Source organism: Nycticebus coucang, chromosome 22 (genome assembly GCF_027406575.1).
Source record: "Nycticebus coucang isolate mNycCou1 chromosome 22, mNycCou1.pri, whole genome shotgun sequence".
Lineage (NCBI taxonomy): Eukaryota > Metazoa > Chordata > Mammalia > Primates > Lorisidae > Nycticebus > Nycticebus coucang.
This window is the reverse complement of record NC_069801.1, coordinates 59,885,705-59,908,938: the sequence shown is the minus strand read 5'-3', so window position 1 is coordinate 59,908,938 and position 23,234 is coordinate 59,885,705. Positions and strand designations below refer to the sequence as shown.

Here is a 23,234-nt window from a genome sequence, read left to right as displayed (position 1 = left end):
CATCTTATCTCTCTGTCTTGGTTTCCTAGTCAGAAAAATGGGGATAACAGCCTTAATAAAGTCGATGTGAGAATTAAATGACTTAACAGTGAGAACTGTGACTGGAACATAAATATTGGAAAAAACCTTACTTATTGCTATTATTCTTCCTTTATTATTTACTTTTTATCATTATTACCAGTTTTTCAGATGAGGAATTGAGGCTTAGAAAAAGTAATACATTTGCCTAAATTGGGACTCAAACCCTTGTCCTCTGATTTCAAACAGTATTCTGTTTTTATTTGGCTACATTTTCTTTCCACAGAATTATTCTGTGGTAATTCCTAGTTTCCTGACCGTGCCACTTTTAACATCCCAACAGTTGTGTTTAGTTTCTTAGTGTTTTCTTTGTTAATTGGGTATCATTCTGCTGTCAGCCCTTTGAATTTCCAGGTACATTTTTAGAGTCTCTCAGTAAAAGAGCAAAACAAAAACCCCCAAAACTCTCTTTGAATTTGATTGAGATAGCATTGAATCGATACGTCCATTCTGGGGGAAAATGACATCCTTACAGTACCGTAGAACCTCTGTAAGTTGACCACCCAAGGGACTTTAAAAAACCGGTCAACAGGGTGGTGCCTGTGGCTCAACGGAGTAGGGCGCCAGCCCCATATGCTGGAGGTGGCCGGTTCAAACCCAGCCCCGGCCAAAAACTGCAAACAAAACAAAACAAAACAAAAAACTGTTCAACATACAGAGGTGGTTGACATAAGGAACAAGGAACTAGGCCACTGTACTGAGATGCACATGTGGTGCACGTCCAGGCTATGAAAATTGAGTCAACTAAAGGAAGTGGTCAAGTATGGAGGTTCTTCTGTATTCAAAGTTTCCAATCCATGGTCCATGGTCTATTTCTCCATTTATTTAGGTCTTTATGTTGTACAATGAAATTTATAAGGTTTTATGTAAGGTTCTTGCATGTCTTTTATTTCCGGGCATATAACAATGTTATGTCCTACTATATCTTGCTGAATTCTTGTTCATTCTAAAAATGTATCTGGGTAATCCTTTGTATTTTCCATGCAGACAACCATATGATCTGGGGATCATGGTTTTTTTTTTGTTTGTTTCTTCTTTTCCAGTCCTTATAACTGATTTATTTTTTGACTTGCTCTGCAGACCTTGGGTTACTGTATAAATTATTACCATTTCTATTCAACATTGTATTAATATTGGACATCTTTGTTTTATTTATGATTTCAAAGGGAAAAATATTCTGTTTTTCACCGTTAAAAGTAATGGTTGCTGAGGGTTATCTATAGGTATTCTTTTTAATCTGGGTTCCTTAGAAAACAGAGCCTGAGACATTAATGAAGGATGGATGCTTTATTTCCTAGGAAATCAGGAATGAGAGAAAAGGGAAATGAAAAAGGGAAAGGTGGGAAACAACGTCAGGTGATACCTCATCTGCCCAGCCACCGTTAACAAAGAGCTGGAGAGAGATTGTTGGGCAGGGCCACATAGGACATCTCTGATGGGGGAATAGTTCCTCAGATCAATGGGGAAAGGGAGAGAATCGATTTGCCTGCTTTCTCCATCAGTTTGATCTCTTCAGTTTCACTCTCTCCCCTTCCCTTCGGCGTTGCCTCATTGGGAACCCTTTGGCAGCAACTCTGACTGTCTCACGACTTTTTCCAGTGGCTTTTTGCATAGTGGACTGTTTTGGTTGTCAGTGACAGAAACCAAATCAGATTGATTTGCACACACCAGGAGGTGTTGATGCATGTGACTAAGTATATCAGACCCCGGGGTGCAGATAATGTCCACAGGCCTCTTCAAATCTTGGACAGATTTTTTACATAATTTTTTTTTTTTGAGACAGAGTCCCAAGCTGTCACCCTGGGTAGAGTGCGGTGACGTCACAGCTCACAGCAACCTCAAACTCTTGGGCTTAAGTGATTTTTCTTGCCTCAGCCTCCCAAGCAGCTGGTACTACAGGCGTCTGCCACAATGCCCGGCTATTTTTTGGTTGTAGTTGTCATTGTTGTTTGGCAGGCCTGGGCTGGGTTTGAACCTGTAAGCCCCGGTGTATTTTTTTGTCGTTGTTGTTGTTACAGTTGTCGTCGTTGTTTTAGCTGGCCCAAACTGGGTTCGAACCCACCTGCTTTGGTATATGTGGCTGGCGCCCTACTCACTGAGCTATGGGCATGGCCCTTACCTAATGGTTTTGTTTTTTGTTTTTTTGTTAATTTTTTTTTTATTGTTGGGGATTCATTGAGGGTGCAATAAGCCAGGTTACACTGATTGCAATTGTTAGGCAAAGTCCCTCTTGCAATCATGCCTTGCCCCATAAAGTGTAACACACACCAAGGCCCCATCCCCCTCCCTCCGTCCCTCTTTCTGCTTCCCCCCCCATAACCTTAATTGTCATTAATTGTCCTCATATCAGAATTGAGTACATAGGATGTGACTTGCCAGTCCCATACTCAAATTCTAGCAGTTTAGTTCTGGCAGAAAAGATCCAGGGACTCAATTATTGGTCTGGCTTCAGTCACATGTCCTTCCTTGAAAAAGTGACCATGTTTAGGGACATAGGAGAGTCTAGCCAGTCCTGGGCCAATGCCCTTCTCTGACTTGTTGGAGAGACGGGATAGTGTTAGCCCCACTGAAATTTCAAGGAGTAAGTTCTTTACCAGAAAACAAACCGTTTTTAACCTAAAAAGGAGAATAACAGTGCTGGTCACACCAAAAAAAGGATGTTCTTTAAAATAGTCATTTCGGGCTGTTCTACATTACCGTAATTATTTAAATTTATGGCCGTTTAGCGTTCTACCTGCAGTTCAAATGGAACTGGCCAAGTACCAAGAAGCCGGTGTCGCTTGAGCTGTGGCTTCCCTGTGTTTTGACTTCTGTCAAATTTAGCTCAGACCTTCGTGCCCACTCACAGCCCTCCCAAGGATGTCTTCTTAGGCTTTATTGTTATTTTGGCTCCCTCATCCTTTCTTCTGCATCTGGACTCCTGCATTTCTTTGAGCTGGTCCTGTTCTGCGCTGATACCAGGAAACCTGCCTCCTCCAGCCCCAGCCGCCGTCTGAGGATTCCGTGATCTTCGCCTCAGATGCAGTGACCGTAGGGTGAGATCTCAGGTGTGAACTTCTCAGTGACTCCCCTGCGGTTCCTTTCTTCCCTGTCATCCTTCTTTCTCTAATAAACTGTTTTTTTTCCTCCCCTTATCTTCGTAGGAGGTTCCAACCATACTGACCCTTAAAAAAAAGCTGTATTGGGGTGTACTGTATATACCATAAAATTCATTCATTTTTCAGTGCACAATGAAATGGTTTTCAGTTCATTTGTAGTTATGAAACCATCATCCACAATCCACAATTTCCAGAAAATCATCCCCCCCATCTCTTGTGCCAGTTTGCAGTCACTCCCTATTTTCACCCCAAGCCCGGGCAATCGTGAATCCTCTGTCTCTCTCGTTCAGTTCGTCCTTTCTGAACATTTCACATAAATGGAGTTACGCAGTGTGCAGGTTTTTGTGTCGGTCTCCTCCGCTTAGCATCTGTTTACCTTGTGTCCATACCTTGCTCCTTTTTATGACTGAATAATATTCTCTATGTCTGCACAGATCGTACATCTAGGAGTAGAAGTGCTGGTCACTAGTAAGCTGCCATGATGTTCACCCCCCAGCAGTGTGGGAGGCTCTCCTTTCTCCACACCCTCCTAACACTGACCACTGTGCTTCTCTTGATTATTGACATTCTAGTGAGTGCGAATCGGCATTTCATGCTGGTTTTGATCTGTATTTCCTTAATGACTATCAATATTTTTCATGTGTCTTGTTTGGTGAAATATCTAAATCTTTTGCTTGTTTTTAAATGGGATCATTGGTCTTATTTTTTTATTTTTTATTTTTTTTTTTGAGACAGAGCCTCAAGCTGTTGCCTTGGGTAGAGTGCTGTGGCATCACAGCTCACAGCAACCTCTGACTCCTGGGCTCAAGCGATTCCCCTGCCTCCGCCTCCCAAGTAGCTGGGATTACAGGCACCTGCCACAATGCCAGGCTATTATTTGGTTGCAGCCGTCATTGTTGTTTGGCGGGCCCATGCTGGATTTGAACCCGCCAGCTCAGGTGTACGTGGCTGGTGCCTTAGCCGCTTGAGCCACAGGCACGGAGCCCATTGGTCTTATTTTTGAGTTGCTGGAGTTCTTTATGTGTTCTGGATGTAAGTCCTTTATTGGACATATGATTTACAAATACTGTTTGTCCGACTTGTCTTTTCCTAGTGGTGACTTGTGAAGGTTTTTCAATTTTGATGAAGTCCAGTTTATTAGTTTTTTGCTTTTATGTATCATAGTTTTAGTGTTTTAGCTAAGACCCTTTGTCAATTCCGGGCCATGATGATTTTCTTCTCTGTTTTCTTCTAAAAATTTTTTACAGCTTTAGTTCTTGCATTTGGATTTATGATCCATTTGCATTAAGGTCTGTGCATGATTTGAAATAGAGACCTATCTGTCTTTTGCATGTGGATGTTCAATTGTTGAAACACTCTTTGTTGAAAAGATTATCTTTGTCCAGTTGAATTGCCTGGGATCATTGTCAAAAATCTGTTGACCATAAATGTGAGAGTTTATTTTTTGACACTCAGTTCTGTTTCATTGATCCGTACATCCTTTTTTAAACCAATACCATACTGTTCTGATGACCTTTGCTTTAAAGAAAATTTTGAAATTTAATTATGAGTCCAACAACTTTTTGCTTCCTTTTCAAAATTGTTTGGCTATTCTGGAATTTTGACATTTCCATACTTTTTAGGGTCAGTCGTTTGCTAGTTTCTGCAAAAATCTTTTGGGATTTTGGACAGAGATCGCATTGAATCTGTAAATCCATTTGGTGAGAATTGCCCTCTGAACAATATTGAGTCTTCCAATCCATGAAATGGAGTGCCTCTCCATTTATTTAGATCTTATTTAATTTCTTTTAGTATGTTTTGAAGCCTTCAGTATATAGGTCTTGTACTTCTCTTGTTAAATTTATTTGTAGATATCTTATTATTGTTGATGTTATAAATGGAATTAATCTTGGTTTGTTCATTGCTAGTATATAAATATAATTGATTTGGAATATTGAACTTTGACCTTACTGAATTCATTTTTCTAGTATGTTTTTCTAGTGGGTGTCTTAGAATTTTCTGTGTACAGAATAATTTCATTTATGAGTAAAGAGAACTGTATTTCACAGTTGTCTTAAAGTTTCACATTTAAATATGTCTTTGTAGGCCGATGCTATAGGTAAGGGAAGGAGGAAGCAAAGCAAATACTTTGGGAAGTATTTAGGAGTTAGAATAAATAGGATTTAGTAGCTATTTATATACAATTTATACTAGGATATATTTTGTACATTTTTGGGTAAGAAGACTCTGGCTTTATTTTTATGAAGTAGGGAGAGGTTTAAGAAAAATTCATGTCCTTTTAGGAGGATTAACTTTTTGTAGTGGAGATTTTTTTCTCTATTTTTAATTGCCAATTTCAAGTCAGTGTTAATATTTATAAATGCTAAATTTTTAATTCCTTTTTCGTGTTAATATGTTCCATGAAGTAGGGAGCAATATTATCACCGTATTTTAGTTGATGAATTTGAGATACAGCAAAATGCTGTAGGTCATGGCAATAGTCTCTACGTCTCCTTAAGACCATAAATGTGAGCGTTTATTTTTTAACACTCAGTTCTGTTTCATTGATCTGTACATCTTTTCTTAACCAATACCATACTGTTCTGATGACCTTTGCTTTCTAGTGTAAAAATAATTTGGAGGTGGGCGGTGCCTGTGGCTCAGTGGGTAGGGCACTGGCCCCATATACCGGGGGTGACGGGTTCCAACCTGGCCCTGGCCAAACTGCAGCAAAAAAGTAGCTGGGCGTTGTGGCTGGTGCTTGTAGTCCCAGGTACTTGGGAGGCTGAGGCAAGAGAATCACTTAAGCCCAAGAGCTGTAAGTTGCTGTGAGCTGTGATGCCATAGCACTCTAGTGACAAAGTGAGACTCTGTCTCAAATAATAATAATAATAATAATAATAATAATAATAATAATAATAATAATAATTTGGAGGTGTTACTCCAAAATAGTGTCAGATGGGATCCATTAGACTTCTGACCTCTTTCACTTCACCCCCACACTGCCAGAAAGGAGCTATGTTTTGAATGTTAAGTGTATCATATAGAAGGACAATCTTTGCTCTTTTGTCTCACGGATCAGCCTGTGTGTTGTAGCCTTCTTGACTTTCGTAGTTACTCTAGTCCAGTCCCATGTTCCTAAAGATTTTAACAAGTGACACCGAGCAGTAGCTCAGATCTCAGCTGTGCTTAGCTGGATATGTAGAGAGGGAGAGAGCCTAACAATGGTGGTGACCGTTACAGTGTCCTCTTAAATATGTTAGTCGACATTTTCACTGGGTGTCTTAATAGACCTCATGGGCTAGGTCTTTGCAAATAGAGAAATCATTAATATGAACTATAGCAAGTGTTACTAATCTTGGGAAACTGCGTTAGGAGCTTAACAGACCTAAAGTCAAACCCTGCCTTTATAATAAGCTTAGGCAAGTTACTTTGTTTTTGAAATTGAGCTAAAAATATGTATTTTCTCTGCTTAGAAAATAATACATGTTGCTGCAGAATAGGTGGAAATATAGAAGTCCTCAAAGAGAAGATAAAAATCATCCGTAATGCTTGAGTCAGACAGAAGTCTCCACCCCCCATGGAGCTCGCGTTCTAGTGATAATCTTTGCTCGTGTTCTAGTGATAATCTTTGCAAAAACTAGAAATAGTGTAACCAGTAGAGACATTCCTGTCTGTCCATACTATGGACCATGTAGCTGATAGAATGAGATGGTGAAGAATGGGATCTCTGCATCCAGATCTTGACCTCTATTCCTTATCAGTTACGTGACCCAGGGCTTGACCTATGTTGCTGGTTTAATTACTGGTGATATATACTGATATGGAAATATTTCCAAGATATATTAAGTGTATAATGCTATGTATCAAAAAAAGATTATTGTGTGATGTCATGTGTGAACATTAAAAAAGGATTTCATATCTATGATGATGTGTGTACATCAGTTTCTTGAAAGATAACCAAGAAAATAAATACGAAGTAGTTATATTTAGGGAATAGGACCAGGAATTGGAAATGGTAGACAGATGCACCTTTTGTTTATTTCTACCTCACTGAGAAGTTTGAATTTTATTTTTCTTCCCAAGTTTGAATTTTTTAATGCCATCCACATACTCCTTTTATTTTTAAAAAGATCTCTTCCTCGTATCAAGTTTTTTTCTTGTCTTTTCTTTATATTGGAAAATCTTATTTCCTCTGCTTCTTATAGTAACTTATTTACATAATAGTAGCGCTTGAGAGTAATTCTGGAACCAGCTTTTTGCAGATACGCTAAAGACATGTTAGAGACCATCTTGCAATAAGTAAACAAATTATACATCTCAAAAAATTGTTTAATGTTTACATGGATGGAGCTGGAACATATTCTTCTTAGTAAAGTATCTCAAGAATGGAAGAAAAAGTATCCAATGTACTCAGCCCTACTATGAAACTAATTATGGCTTTCATATGAAAGCTATAACCCAATTATAACCTAAGAATATGGGGAAGGTGGAGAGGGAGGGGGGAGGATGGGCGGAGGGAGGGTGATTGGTGGGATTACACCTGTGGTGCATCTTACGAGGGTACATGTGAAACTTACTAAATGTAGAATATAAATGTCTTAACACAATAACTAAGAAAATGCCAGGAAGGCTATGTTAACCAGTGTGATGAAAATGTGTCAAACACGGTCTATAAAACCAGTGTATGGTGCCCCATGATCGCATTAATGTACACAGCTATGATTTAATAAAAAAAAGAAAAGAAAAGAAAACGGAAGCAAAAAAAAATTGTTTAAAAAATGTTTCACATAGAAGAGTGTTGTGACTAGATTGAGATTATTTTCCCTTATTAAACATTTACCTAACTATTTGACAGTAATAGTTGTATAGAAACCATTGTGCTTATAGATTGCTGTGAAAGACATTTTAAAAGTATTAGGTAGTCTCTAAATTCTTTTTTTTGAGACAGAGTTTCACTTTGTCATTCTGGTAGAGTGCTGTGCTGTCATAGCTCACAGCAACCTCAGACCCTTGGGCTCAAGCAGTTCTCTTGCCTCGGCCTCCTGAGTAGCTGGAACTATAGTTGCCCACCACAGTGCCCGGCTGTTTTTTTAGAGATGGGGTCTTGCTCTTGCTAAGGCTGGTCTCAAACTCGTGAGCTGAGGAGAGCCAGAGTGCTGGGATTACAGGGTGAGCCTCCCCTCCTGGCCCGAAATTCATTCTTATTCTCTACCATTTATTTCCCTTTTCTCTCTCTAAACCCTTATTCTCTGTCTCTCCATTTCTCTCTCTCTGCTCATCTGAGTCTGAGGATTAAAGATTGATTAGATATGGTCCCTGCCCTTCAGGAGCTCACATCATTTGCTCCATTCTATAGTAGTAGTCTTTTCTTTTTTTCTTTATTAATTAAATTTTTTTTTTTAAATTTCAGCTTGCTTGTTCATTCGTCTTCGTTTGAAGTACTCCTCTTTTTTTGTTCATTTTCTTCTTTTTTAAATGTTCTTCCTCTGGCGATGCTCTGTCCCGTTGCCTCCCCAGTCGCTGGGAATACAGACGCCCACCACAACGTCCGGCTGTTTTTGATGTTGTTAGTAGAGACACGGGGTCTTACTCTGGGCTCACTGCTGCTCATACTGGTTTCGAACCTCTGAGCTCAGGCCATCCACCCGCCTTGGCCTCCCACCGTGCTGGGACTATAGGCGTGAGCCACCACGCCCGGCCTATTAATTTAATTTTTAATTAAAATCATAACTGTATACATTTATGGGGTACAAGGTGATGATTTTTGATATACAACGTGGAATGCTTAAATCAAACTAATTAACATAACCAACACCTCACTTATTATTTTTTTTTTTTTCTTTTGAGACAGAGTCTCACTATGTCACAGCTCACAGCAACCTCAAATTCTTGGGCTTAAGCAATTGTCTTCCCTCATCCTCTCAAATAGCTGGGACTATAGGTGCCCGCCACAATGCCCAACTATTTTTTTGTTTGTTTGCTTTTTTTTGCAGTTGTCATTGTTGTTTAGCAGGCTCAGGGCGGGTTCGAACCCGCCACCCTTGGTGCATGTGACCAGCGCCGTAACTACTGTGCTATGGGCACTGAGCCACCTCACTTATTTTTTGTGGTAAGATATTTATACTTTACTCTTAGTTATTTTGAAATACACCCTTGCATGGTGCACATTAGGTGAGATCCCTCCAAATGCCCTCTCTCCTCCCACCAATAGCCCTTCCCCCTCCTTCTGTCCCTGCCCCCCCTTGCTGGACTATATTTGTGTCTTGTCACTGGTATGTATATAGTGTATAAGTGTTTATATATTGGTTTCACAATAGTGTTGAGTACACTGGATGCTTTATTTACTAAGAAGAATTGCTCCAGCTCCATCCAGGTAAACGTGAAAGGTTTAGTCTCTGGGCCCCAAACAGCTCTAATAATATTCTTCTTCAGTTACTTTTTAGGGAGGGAACTGTGGGTCTCTCCCTTCTGTGCTCATTTTCCTCCCACTTCTGCTCATCTGCGTGTATTAAGCACCTTCTGTGTGTCAGGTGCTCTGCTGGAGTGTGCAGGGTGAACAAGATGAAGGCTTCTTCACTGTTTGATTCCTCCCAAGGACAAAGGGAAACAGATTCCAAAACAATCTGATACGGGCTGTCACAGAGGTATTGTTAGGCTACATAATGACACAGTCCTTGATAGAACATTGCCACCAGAATTAGAGATTATACATTTTCTTCCTTCCTTTTCTTTTTTCTTTTTTTTTTTTTGTGAGACACGATCTTGCTCTGTCACGCAGCCTGAAGTGCAGTGGCATGATCACAGCTTACTGCAACCTTCAGCTCCTGGACTCAGTCCTCTCTGCTCGGCCTCCTGAGTAGGTAGGACTACAGGTGCCCACCACCATACTCGGCCAAGTTTAAATTCTTTTATAGAGACAGGGTCTTACTGTGTTGACCAGGCTGGTTTCGAACTCTTGGACTCAGTGCTCCTCCTGCCTCAGTCTCCCAAAGTGCTGAGATTATAAGCATGAGCTACCACACTGGGTCTAATTTTTTTAATTGTAGAAATTAACCTGTTTTGAGACATTTGCACTGAATAAGAACGTAGCACAGTCCAGACAGAGGTGACGTTTTCTCGGCTGATTCCTCACAGAGGTGGCAGAGGTGTTTCTGAGAGTGAGTGTGTTGACCTGAGGAGCCAAATACGTGGTGCTTTAACCCCCAGCATGCTTTGTACTTGGGGTTGCCTTACTACTATTCCAGAGAAACCTTTGCAATGTTTATGCTTCCATCAGAGACTGTCTACAAACCTTGGGCTTTCCTGTCACTGAAATCAAACTGAGTGTGAGCAAGGCAAAGTTCTTACTCACCAGTAGAAAGCAGTCGGTGGGGGGTCTGCTGCGGTATGGCTTCCAGGCCTGCACACGGCATTTCCTTGAATGCACGCAGAGAAACACAGGCTGTTTTTTGTTTGTTTGTTTGTTTTGAAGTTTTTGGCCGGTGCTGAGATTGAACCCTCCCCCTCCAGCATATGGGGCCAGCGCCCTACTTCTTTGAGCCACAGGTGCCACCCAACAGGGCTGTTTTGAAAGCACAGAGGAGGCGTGTCTGACCCGAGTGAGACAGGACAGGAATCGATGAGGCTTTAGAGGACGTGATACACTTCTTGAAGGGTATCTGTCACGTCTACAACATACCTAATTTTTAGTTTTCACCACCTAGGTGGGATAATAACAACATAATGCTTTCAAGTTAAATTATAAACATCATTTGCATATCTAAAACATAAGGACTTTTTCCTGTATTATTACAATGCTGTTTTTACACATGAGAAACATTTAAAAAAATAACTTTGATGGCACCCGTAGCTCAGTGGGTAGGGCACTGGCCACATGCACCCGGCCCAGGCCTGGTAAACAACAATGACAACTACAACAAAAAAAATAGCCGGGCGTTGTGGTAAGTGCTTGTAGTCCCAGCTACTTGGGAGGCTAAGGCAAGAGAATCGGTTAAGCCCAAGAATTTGAGGTTGCTGTGAGCTGTGACGCCACGGCACTCTACCCAGAACAGTAGCTTGAGACCCTGTCTCAAAAAAAAAAAAAAAAAAAACCTCTTATGTAATACCTTGTTCATGTTCAAATTTCCCATTCCCACCCTCCCCACCAAAATATATATTTTTTGCAGTTTTTAGCCTGGGCTAGGTTTGAACCTGCTACCTCAGCATATGGAGCCAGCGCCCTACTCCTTTGAGCCACAGGCACCGCCCCCCAAAAAACATTTTATAGCTGATTTGTTGAGATCAAGATCCAGTAATAACCATATATTGCATTTAATTGTATCTCTCAATTCTGCCATCCCCCCATCTTAAATAGACTTTAGTCTTAAGGCTTCTAAAATTTTTTAAATATTTATTTAATTATTTACAGAGTCTCTCTATATCACCCTTGGTAGAGTGCTGTGGTGTCACAGCTCACAGCAACCGCAAACTCCTGGGCTCAATCGATCCTCTTGCCTCAGCCTCCTGAGTAGCTGGGACTACAGGCGCCCTCCACAATGCCCGGCTATTTTTAGAGACAGGGTCTTCCTCTTGCTCAGGCTGGTCTCAAGCTCCTCAGCTCAGGCGATCCACCTGCCTTGGCCTCTCAGAGAGCTAGGATTAAGGCTTTTTTAAAAGCTAAAACTTAACCTTCTGCCCTTACATCTTTATCCATCACATTGACCTGTTGTAGAGACAGTGACCCACCTAGTTTTTGCTTCCTTATGATATTAGCTTGTTACACTGTCTCTGTTGCCTGTAAAGGTTTGATTAAGTTCTGGTTAAACATTTTTGGCCAAATACTTCAAAGGCAATACAGTGTTGTTTTTATTTAATCTATTATTTTTCTTATCTTTTTTATTTATTTTTTTTGGGGGGGGACAGAGTCTCACTGTGTCACCTTTGGTAGAGGGCTGTGATGTCACAACTCACAGCAACCTCAAACTCTTGGGCTCAGTCAATCCTCTTGCCTCAGCCTCCTGAGTAGCTCAGACTACAGGTGCCCACCACAATGCCCGGCTATTTTTAGAGACGGGGTCTCCCTCTGGCTCAGGCTGGTCTCAAACCCGTGAGCTCAGGCAATCCACCCTCCTCAGCCTCCCAAGTGCTGGAATTACAGGTGTGAGCCACTGTGTCTGGCCTTCTTTCTTTTTTTTTTTTTTTTCTTTTTGAGACAGGACCCCACTCTGTCACCTAGATTGGAGAACAGTGGTGTGATCATAGCTCACTGCAAACTTCAACTCCTGGACTAAAGCAATCCTTTTGCGTCATCCTCCCTTAGTAGCTGGAACTACAGGTGTGCGCCACCATGCCTGGCTGATTTCTAAATGTTTGTAGAGATGGGGTCTCATTGTGTTGCCCAGGTTGGTCTTGACCTCCTGGCCTCGAGAGATCTTCCAGCCTTGGCTTCCCAAAATGCTGGGATTACAGGGGTGAGCCACTGGCCTGGTTTTTTCTTTCTTTCCTTCCTTCCTTCCTTCCCTTTTCTTTTGTTTCTTCCTTTTTCATCCCTCCTCCCCCTCTTCCTCTCCTTCTCCCTCCTTCCTTCCCTTCCTTCCTGTTGCATAAATTTATTTACCTATTTATTTTAGGATAGTAAAATCTGAAAAGGTAGAGATTCTACTGGTCTTTCAATTCCTTCAGTATTCAGATGGACGCTGGAAGTGGTGCTGTAGGTCTGGGCACCACCAGCCACTATTTTCCTGCAGGAACTGCAGCTTCTCTCTTCATCTTGGTTTTGCCGGAGAAGGAGCAGGTGGATTTGGCGTGGTTGGGCTGATTTCCGTTTTCATTACCAGAGGGAGGCATCGTAGCAGATCCCAGATTTATTGACAGTTTGGACCTTCTTGGTACATTCAGCCAAGTTGCTGCAAACTCGGGCCTGCCCAGAGAGGCTCCTCCTTTGCCTATGACACCAGCTGCACACGATGCTAGAACCCTGGTACAGCCTGGTCACCGGGGCTTGGGTTTGTCACAGGCCTGGAGTATCGGTGTTCTTGTCCCTTTTGGGGGGGCGATTTTTAGCTGTCCCTTTTTGCCTTGTCCCTGATACATTGCTTTACCCTTCACTTTTGCCTTGACTTCTTAGCTGTAAATAGTGCCAGATGTAAGAACTCTTATTCTCTTATCTGACACGTGTATTACATTGCTGGCATTTTTTGGTGACTTTATGGGAGTAACTCCACTGAATTCTCTTACAAGGAGAGTTTAGTGTGAACTCCCCTTACTCCCATGGAGAATGACTGGAGATGAGAGAGGTGGGCGGAGACGGGTGACATCATCCTCGGGTCATGGAGGTTGTGGCTAGACAGGGCATCTGAAGGTCGGGTGGGTTAGAGGAAGGGTTCGAAGCTGCGTGAATTCCCTCACTGTGGGGGCCCTTGCTGGTTATTCCAGCACCCTCTGGTGAATGGCCTGAGCAGGTGCTCACTTGTCGTGGTTGTTAACATTGTGAGGCAGCTTGCAGAAATGGAGAGAGTTGAGAAAATGTAATAAATAGGTCAAACATTAGATCGTGTTTCCTTGGGAGGGGAATAGGCATTTTCATATTGATAATTTAGGAGCATAACTTTTAGCCTATTCTTCTGCCCTCTTTGTAGTTAATATTAACAGCTTATTAAAAGTTAAAAAAAAAAAAAGACTTCCTTTTATTCCTTTACTCCATCAGCTATTCCTAAGAATATGAAAAATTGTTATTGGAAAAAGTAATCTATTGATAAATAATTTTAACTGACATCAGAGCATGTGTGACTTCATCGTATTTTTTTCTTGTATACTTTTTGGATCATGGTATGGTTAAGAAATACTATTTTTAATTTGGTGCGATTTTCTCGTTGCCATTCTACAAAGTCTTTTTAGAAAGTCTCAGTGTAAATACACCCCTTGTTCAGGCTGAAGATATTTTTATTGCTATGATAGCTCAGTTTGGAAATGGCTCTTGTTGCGTATCACACTTTATTTTCAAATTAGCACTTGTCACGTAGAATACACGTAGAATTCTATTTGTTTGTAATATGGAGATTGCATTTTTAATATCTATTATTAAACAAAAAGTACCTCTTTTTGAAATAACCATATTTCATGTATTTTAAATTTCACATTTTAACACCTTCTGAAATCATCAGTTGATTGATTTGGAAAATGAATGGTGGTTAATTGGCAAAGTTTTTGTTTCTTAGCTATGTATAGAGTAGTGTTACTTCTTAACAGCTAATGACATCTTGAATTTTTTTTCTTTTTCTTTTTTAATTAAATCATAGCTGTGTACATTAATGCAATATGGGGTACACTGTGCTGGTTTTATATACAATTTGAAATATTTTCATCAAACTGGTTAACATAGCCTTCACAGCATTTTCTTAGTTATTGTGTTAAGACGTTTATATTCTACATTTAGTAAATTTAACATGTACCCTTGTAAGATGCACCGTAGGTGTGATCCCACCGATTACCCTCCCTCCGCCCATCCTCCCCTCCCCTTTTTTTCCCTTTTCCTCATATTCTTGGGCTATAATTGGGTTATAGCTTTCATATGAAAGCTATCAATTGTTTTCATAGTGGGGCTGAGTACATTAGATACTTTTTCTTTCATTCTTGAGATACTTTGCTAAGAAGAATATGTTCCAGCTCCATCCATGTAAACATGAAAGAGGTAAAGTTTCCATCTTTCTTTAAGGCTGCGTAATATTCCATGGGGTACATGTACCACAATTTGTTAATCCATTTGTGGGTCGATGGATAACATCTTGAATTTGATGAAATACAGTAGTTTACTCTTCAGGTAACTCATGTTTTAGCCCCAGAAACAGTGAAACAGTGTGATATTGGTAGATTTAGTTGAGTACACTGAGGTAGATAGACAAAGTATTTCTTCCCTCTCTCTTTCTTTAAAAGCTTTTTCATATTCTCATCTCAATTTTGATGAAGGGATCAGGATATGTAAGGACGTTAAACTAAACATAATAATGCTTACATCATGTAGGCGTCATTGAAAGGCCCAGTGAACTCCTGAAAACTGAAGTGAGTGTTCAGAATTCGTCCATTTTGCCCTGCCCTCAATCTGCTCTCCTTCTCAAAGATTTCATTCCTTCTCCAGTTTTCAAGTCTAACCTTTGTTGTCGTCTTACGCCCTTCCCTTCCTTGTCTGCTCAGGGTTGACCAATTTTTTTATTCGTAGACTTTTGGGAGGAGTAGTTTTAGTTTTACAGAAAAATGAGTGGAAGTGTGGTGTATTCCCATATGCACCCCCCCCCACCTAATTTCCCCTATTGCTTTAGTCTGTACATTCCTTATAATTGATGAGCCAATATTGAAATACAGTATTATTCACTATAGTCAGCAGATTACGTTAGGGTCACTTTTTGTGTTGTATATTCTGTGGGTTTTGACAAGTATATGATGACGTGTATCCTCCATTGCAATATCATAGACTTGTTTCTGCCCTGAACATCCTTACCTGTTCATTCCTGTCTACTCCCACCCCCACCCCCAGCCTCAGGTCTTCCTACCGTTTTCCATAGTTTTGCCTTTTCCAGAATGTCATGTAGTTGGGATCATAGACTATGTAGCTTTTTGGGGTTGGCTTCTTTCCCTGAGTGATATTCTTTTAAAGTTCCTCCATGTGTTTTCACGCTTGAAGCTCCTTTTACCACTGAGTAAAACTCGATTGTGTGGATGAACTGCAGTTCGTTTTTCTGTTCACCCGCCGAAGGACAGCTTGGTTGCCTCCCAAGTTTGTTAATGATGGATAACAAGTTAGCCCCTTAAAATACAAACATGATGTAAAGTACCTCAAGTCACCTCTAAAAAACGTTGAGCTAATTCACCGCCTTGAGCTTTAAAGAATCTTTGTGTCTGTATAAACCATTTCTTTCTACCTGTGCCATTGGCTCCTGATATTGCTGAATAAATGTGTGATTGAATAGGAAAGGAAGGAGGGGAGGTATTGAAGAGAAGACGCAGGGAAAATGACGACATCCTAAATCTGGTTATTTGTTGGAAAATGAGATTGTTTTGAAACTTACTTGGAAATTCTAATGGGAACCAAGATGTTCAGGGCTCTGAATTAAACCATTAGCTTGAAACACTGCAGAGCTTTTTCTTCCTAATTTTTATCATATGTTGATTTGTTTATAAAATATTTTAGAATTAATTTTATATCTTTAAGGTATAGACATTTTAATGTACACCAGCTTCCAGCTTTATCATAGACCATCGTGTGTTTCCTAAAAGGCCATATTAAAAACATCTCCCAGCCAGGCTCAGCAGCTCACGCCTGTATTCCTAGCACTTTGGGAGGCTGCAGTGGATGGATTGTTTGAACTCAGGAGTTCAAGACCAGCCTGAGCAGGAGTGAGATCCCCCCACCCCTGTCTCTTCTAAAAATAGAAAAATTAGCCAGGTATCAAGGAAAAAACCAACAACCAAAAACCATCCCGTGTAAGTTGACTGTCACTCCTGTATCCTACAGGAACATTATAAAGAAATTCTAATGTAATTATAAGCTAGAACAGTATTTAATTATATTGATACTCTGTTCTTTAAATAATTTTTAATATATTTAGTTTCCTGAGGTGGATCACGTTCTGCTTAGAAGAGCCTCACAAGGCCGAGTGCGGTGGCTCATGCCTGTAATCCCAGCACTGTGGGAGGCTGAGGCGGGAGGATTGCTTGAGCTCAGGAGTTCAAGGCTTGTCTGAGCAAGAGTGAGACCCTGACTCATGAAAAAAAAATGGAAAAACCCAGCCAGGCACCCTGGCAAGTGGCTCTAATTCCAGCGGCCTCTGAGGCTGAGGCAGCAGGATGCCCACAGCCAAGTCTGAGGTTGCAGTGAGCTATGACGCCACTGCACTCTGCTCAGGGCATAGGGTAGAACTCTGCCTCGACAAATAAAAAAAGGTAAAGCATCACAAGAATGGAGAAGCAAGAGTCCAATGTACTCAATTCTAATATGAAGGCAGTAGCTGAGCTGATACAAGGGTGGTGGTGGTGGGAGAATGAGGGAGGGAGAAGGAAGGAGGCTTCTTCCAGGGGGCTTGGGGTCACAGAGTCTGGCATACCTCTTGGGGGTGGGACACAATTATAAGAGGGACTTTATCTAATAAATGCAATCGGGGTAACCTAATTCTTTGTACCCTGAATGAATCCCAAAGAATGAAAAAAGAAAAAAATGGGCGGTGCCTGTGGCTCAGTGGGTATGGCGCCCATATACTAAGGGTAATGGGTTCGAACCCAGCCCCGGCCAGCTAAAACAGCAGTGGCAACTGCAACAAAAATAGCCAGGTGTTGTGGCGGGTGCCTGTAATCCCAGGTACTTGGGGGACTGAGGCGAGAGAATCGCTTAAGCCCAAGAGCTGGAGGTTGCTGTGAGTTGTGATGACACGGCACTCTACTGAGGGTGAGAAAGTGAGACTCCGTCCAAAAAAAAACAGAAAAGAAAATACTTTTTTAAACATCTTTTTAAGCTAGTTTTTTTTTTTTTTTTTTTTTTTAAGTATTACATGTGATGTCTTTGCTTTCTTTGTTGCAGAACTGTGGCAGCTGAAGTTAGGAAGCAGATCTCTGGACAATATAGTGGTTCTCCCCAACTGCTCAAAAACCTCAACATTGTTGGCAATATATCTCATCACACCACAGTAAGTGGCATATTTCAAAATGCAGTAGGTTATTGTTGTGTTACTGACTAGGTCATGGAAAAATAGTGGAAAGGTAAGAGGTAACAGATGGAGAAATTCGGATTGGGAGAGCCTATTAGGGGATGTTATAGGTGTTGGTTTCCTTTCAAAAAGATAAATGAAATTAATAAACCACTAGGTAGACCAACCAAGAGGAGAAGAGAGATCCAAATAAACACAATTCAGGAATGAAAAAGGAGACATTACAGTGATACTACAGAAAAAAAATAGTTCATCAGAGACTATTATGAATAAGTCTGTGCTTACAAACTAGAAAACCTGGAGAAAAAGTATAAATTCCTGAAAACATACCACCTCCCAAGATTGAACCAGAAAGAAGTAGAACTCCTGAATAGACCAATAATGAGTGGATTGAATCAGTGTAAAAAACTCTCCCAGCAAGGAAAGGCTCTGGGCCAGATGGATTCATGGGTGAATTCTGCCAGACCTACAAAGACAAGTGCTAACCCTGCTGAACATGGAGACGGAGGGAACCCTCCCTCACTCATTCTATGAAGCCAGTATCACCCCGATACCAAAGCCAGGAAAAGGAGACTACAGACCAATATTCCTAATGAACATACATGGAAAAATCCTCAACAAAATACTACTAGCAAGCCAAATTCAACACTACATTGAAAGGATAATTCACCATGATCAGGTGAATTTTATCCCGGCAATGTAAGGGTGGTTCAACATATGCAAGTCAATAAGTGAGATTCACCACAAAACTGAATTAAAAACAAAAACCATATGATCATTTCAGTAGATGTACAAAAAGCATCTGCTAAAATCCAGTATCCCTGCATGATAATCCTCAAAAAACTCAGCCTAGAAAGGGTGTACTTCAAAATAACTAAAGCCCTATATATGACACACCCAACTTCATACTGAATGGGGAAAAAGTGAAAGCATTTCTCCTGAGAACTGGAGCCATACAAGAATGCCTGGCTCTGCACCTGTGGCTCAAGTGGCTAAGGCACCAGCCACATGCACCTGAGCTGGGGGGGGTTCGAATCCAGCCCGGGCCTGTAAAACAACAAGGATGGCTGCAACCAAAAAATAGCCGGGCATTGTGGCACCCTAGTCCCAGCTACTTGGGAGGTGGAGGCAGGAGAATGGCTTGAGCCCAGGAGTTGGAGGTTGCTGTGAGCTATGATGCTACAGCACTTGACCCAGGAAGATAGCTTGAGGTTCTGTCTCAAAAAAAAAAATTAAAAAAATACAAGAATACCCATTTAATATTGTATTTTTCAGTTTTAGTCAGCATAGTACTGGAAATCCTTAAGAGAATAGTGAGGCGGGCGGCGCCTGTGGCTCAAGGGGTAGGGCACCGGTCCCATATGCTGGAGGTGGCGGGTTCAAACCCAGCCCCGGCCAAAAACCACAAAAAAAAAAAAAAAAAAAAAAAAGAGAGAATAGTGAGGCAAGAGAAAGAAATGAAAGGCATCCAAATTGGAAAAGAGGAAGTCAAATTATCTTTGTTTGCTGGTGATATTATCTTATACCTACAAGACAATAGGGATTCTTCCTAAAGACTCCTAGATTTGATAAATCAACAAAGTCTCAAGTTATAAAATCAATATACAAAAGTCAATGGCATTTCCATACACCAGTAAAAATGAAGCTGAGAACTCGGGAGGCTGAGGCAAGAGAATCGCGTAAGCCCAGGAGTTAGAGGTTGCTGTGAGCCGTGTGACGCCACGGCACTCTACCCGAGGGCGGTACAGTGAGACTCTGTCTCCACAAAAAAAAAAAAAAAAAAGAACTCAATACCATTTACAATAGCTGCAAAATGGATAAAATACCTAGGAATAAATTTAACCAAGGAGGTGAAAGATCTCTACAAAGAGAACTATAAATCACTGATGAAAGAGATCATCATAGATTACATAAACAAGTAGAAAAAAAAAAAACAACTCATGTTCATGAATCAGAAGAATCTGTACTGAAAATGACCGTGCTGCCCAAAGCAATCTGCAGATTCAGAGCCTTCCCCAGCAGTGGCGCCAGCATAGCGCTCCGCACCCTCAGACTCTGGGGCATAAGTGATTCTTCTGCCTCAGCTTCCCACGTAGCTCGGATTATAGGCACGTACCACCAAACTTGGTTAATTTTTAAGCTTTCCGTAAAGGCAGGGGTCTCACTCTTGTTCAGGCTAGTCTTGAGCTCCTGATCACAAGCAGGCCTCCTGCCTCAGCCTCCCAGAGTTCTGGGATTACAGGTGTGAGCCACTGCGCTGGTGTCTTTCTTCACATACTTAAAAAAAGTCAGGATGGGCGGAGGGAGGGTAACTGGTGGGACCACACCTAGGGTGCATCTTATAAGGAAGGGTACATGTGAAACTTACTAAATGTGAATATAAATGTCTTAACACAATAACTAAGAAAATGCCAGAAAGGCTATGTTAACCAGTGTGATGAAAATATGTCACATTGTATATAAAACCAGTGTACGGTGCCCCATGATGGCATTAATGTACACAGCTATGATTGAATAAAAAAAAAAAAGTCATGGCACTTTCTCCTGGCCTCCACAATTTTTGATGAGAAATCTGTAATTTGAAATTTTTTTCCTTTAGAAGTAAGGTGTTATTTTCTCCTGATCGCTTTTAAGATTTTGTCTTTAGCTTTCAGAAATTTGGCTGATGTGTCTTGGCATATATTTCTTTGGTTTCGCCCTGTAAGTTTTGCTTACCTTCTTGAATCTACAGGCTTATGTTCTTTTTACAAATTTAGGAATTTTTAGCCATTATTTCTTTAGACATTTCTGCCCTGCCCTCTTTTTTCTCACTTTCCAGGATTCTGGTGACATGAATCTCACATATTTTCTTGTAATACCTGAAGTTCCAGTTTTTGTTTTGCTCTGGGTTTTTTTTGTCTATTTTCTCTCTGTTGTTCAGACTGGGTAATTTCTATTTTCTCTTCCCTGAAGTTCCATTTTTTGTTTTGTTCTGTTTTAGTTTTTTTTTTTTTTTTTGTCTGTTTTCTCTCTGCTGTTCAGACTGGGTAATTTCTATTTTCTCTTCTTCAAGGTCATAGATTCTTACCTTCTTTTTCTCTTTTGTTCTACTATTGTACCTGCCTGTTGAATTTTTTTATTTTGGTTATTGTATTTTTCGGTTCTAAAATTTTTATTTAGTTCTTTATATCTTCCTTTATTTTTTTTTTTTTTGTGAGACTTTGTTTCTTTATGGAGAGCTTCTATTTTTTCATTTGTTTGAAAAGTGCTTACAATTGCCGTTGAAGCATTTACGATGTTTGTTTTAAAATCTTGTCACATAATGCTAAGATCTCTTGTTACTGACATTTGCTGATGCTCTTTTTTCATTTGAATTGAGATTTTTCTGATTTCCAGTATGGTCAGGGGTATTTGGTTGGCAGTCGGATATTTGGGGTCTCATGTTGTAAATCTCTAGATCTTACTTAACTGTGTCTTAGCAGGCTGCCTCTGACATTGCTTTGGTTGTAGACGGGTGGGTATTGCCTGTCTAGGTTCCCCATTCATCCTCTTTTGATAAGCCAGGAGAAGGGCTCCTTGTTACTGCTGGGCAGAAATGGGGGCTCACTGGACCACTGCTCACCCCACTCGGCTGGGAAGAGAAGTAGTTGCCTCGTCACTGCTCCGCACATGGTCTCCACTGACACCCCGGGGTGTGGGGCTTTGTCACGCGGGGCAGTGGTGAAGTACTCAAAGGGGAGCCTTGTTGTCGCTTTGCGAAGCGTGGATGTCTGGAATCCCAGAGTGCTCTCATGGACACTGTGGGGTTGAGGCACTCACTATTGCTCGGTAGGTAATCCCAGCCTCTTGTGTGGACTTTCTCTCATATTGCTCTGGTGACGAGCGTTGGGGTGTCTTATTACAGCTTGGGGAGAGAGAGGTCCGGCTGCACACTTGGGCTTTGCTGTTGTGGGTGTGGGTGGAGCTGCCGTTTTTTTCAAGCACTGTTTGGCTGGAGTAGAGCAGTTTTTATTTAAATGTATTTTGTTTTGCTATGCTGCCTCTTAATCCTTGAGCTGGAAAAACAGGCTTTTTTTTTTTTTTCCTGTGTCTTGGTGCTTCTGGGTTGGGGGCTCCCCTTGCTCCAGGTCTGGAATATGTAAGGCACAATTCTAGGCAACTCATGCCGTCCGCAGGTCCTGATGTCCTGCGGGTCCGCCCTTTTCTCTCCACCTTTGAAAGTCTTTGTGTGTTTGCGTTATATGTAACGTCCGGGGTTTTCAGTTGTACTTAGTGGGAAGAATAAGAAGTGTGTGCACTCCATCTCCCTGGAGGTGGAAGTATCCTTAGCAGCTTCTGGTGCTGAGCACTTTTTTGTGTGCTTAAGACCATTCTTACTTATATTTTTCTTTGTGAAATGCCTCATTACCTTTTTTTTCCATTTATTTAGAGTGCGTGTGGTGCTTTTTAAAATTGAAATGTGGTGTTTTTCTTTTTTTTGAAACAAGGTCTTCTTGTGTTGTGCAGAAGAGTTATCGCAGCTCACTGCAACACTTGAACTTCTAGGCTCAAGCAATCCTCTTGCCTCTGTCTCCTAAGTAGCTGGGACTACAAGCACACACAGGCCTGGCTAATATTTTTTATTTTTTGTAGAGACAGGGTCTCACGTTGCCCAGGCCGAGGACTTCTTTGTCTATTCTAGATACTAGTCCTTTATAAAATATGTTTTGTAAATGTTTCCACTGAGTGCAGCTTGCCGAATCCTTTTCCTATTTCAGTAGAACCTCTGTAATTTGACCAAGGGACTGTAACAAACTGGTCAGAACATACGGAGGTGGTCAACGTAAGGAACTGGGCCTCCTGTACTGATCCGTGCCTGTGGTGGGCAGTGCAGGGCGCTGGTCAGCTATGGGGCTTCTGCTGTAGGGTCTTTGGAGGCCTCAAAAATTTCTATGATTGTTTCTTCTTGTGTCATGTCTAAGAAAACTTTGCCTACTCCAAAATCATGAAGACATTCTGCTTTATAGTTTTAACATTTATATTTATGTCTGTGATCCATCTCAGTTTAATTTTTGTATATGTTGTGATGTAAAGATAAAGATTTTTTTTTGTTTTAATCATAATATGGACTTTCAGTTCTGCAACAAAGGTTGAAGAAAAGTTTCTCCTCCTGTTAAATTTCTTCCTTTCCCTCTCTTAAGAGCATCCTATCTTGATAGGACAGATAAGATACAATGCTTGGGAGAGAAAAAAAGCCATGAATTTTAGAGCTTGAAAACTCAATTTCAAATTTCTGTTCTGCCATTTTGTGGCTTTATTTTCAGGTGTTGATTAACTTCTTTGAGCACAAGAACACCTTTCTCTATAGAACTGAAAGAGTCATTACCGCTAACTTCCAGGGTTTGGGAGACGCTTAAGTGAGATAGCCTATCATGATAATGCTAAT

General features: G+C 40.9%; 1 protein-coding gene across 9 annotated transcripts in view; it reads left to right on the top strand.

Moving 5' to 3' along the window:
- DOCK7 (dedicator of cytokinesis 7) overlaps positions 1-23,234 on the top strand; it is a 243,075-nt gene that overhangs the window by 5,359 nt on the left and 214,482 nt on the right. For all 9 annotated transcript variants that reach the window (XM_053575169.1, XM_053575171.1, XM_053575175.1 and 6 more), the window contains one exon: positions 17,704-17,809. In XM_053575169.1, the coding sequence (XP_053431144.1) occupies positions 17,704-17,809 (106 nt within the window). Of the gene's footprint in view, positions 1-17,703; positions 17,810-23,234 lie in introns of those variants that run through there.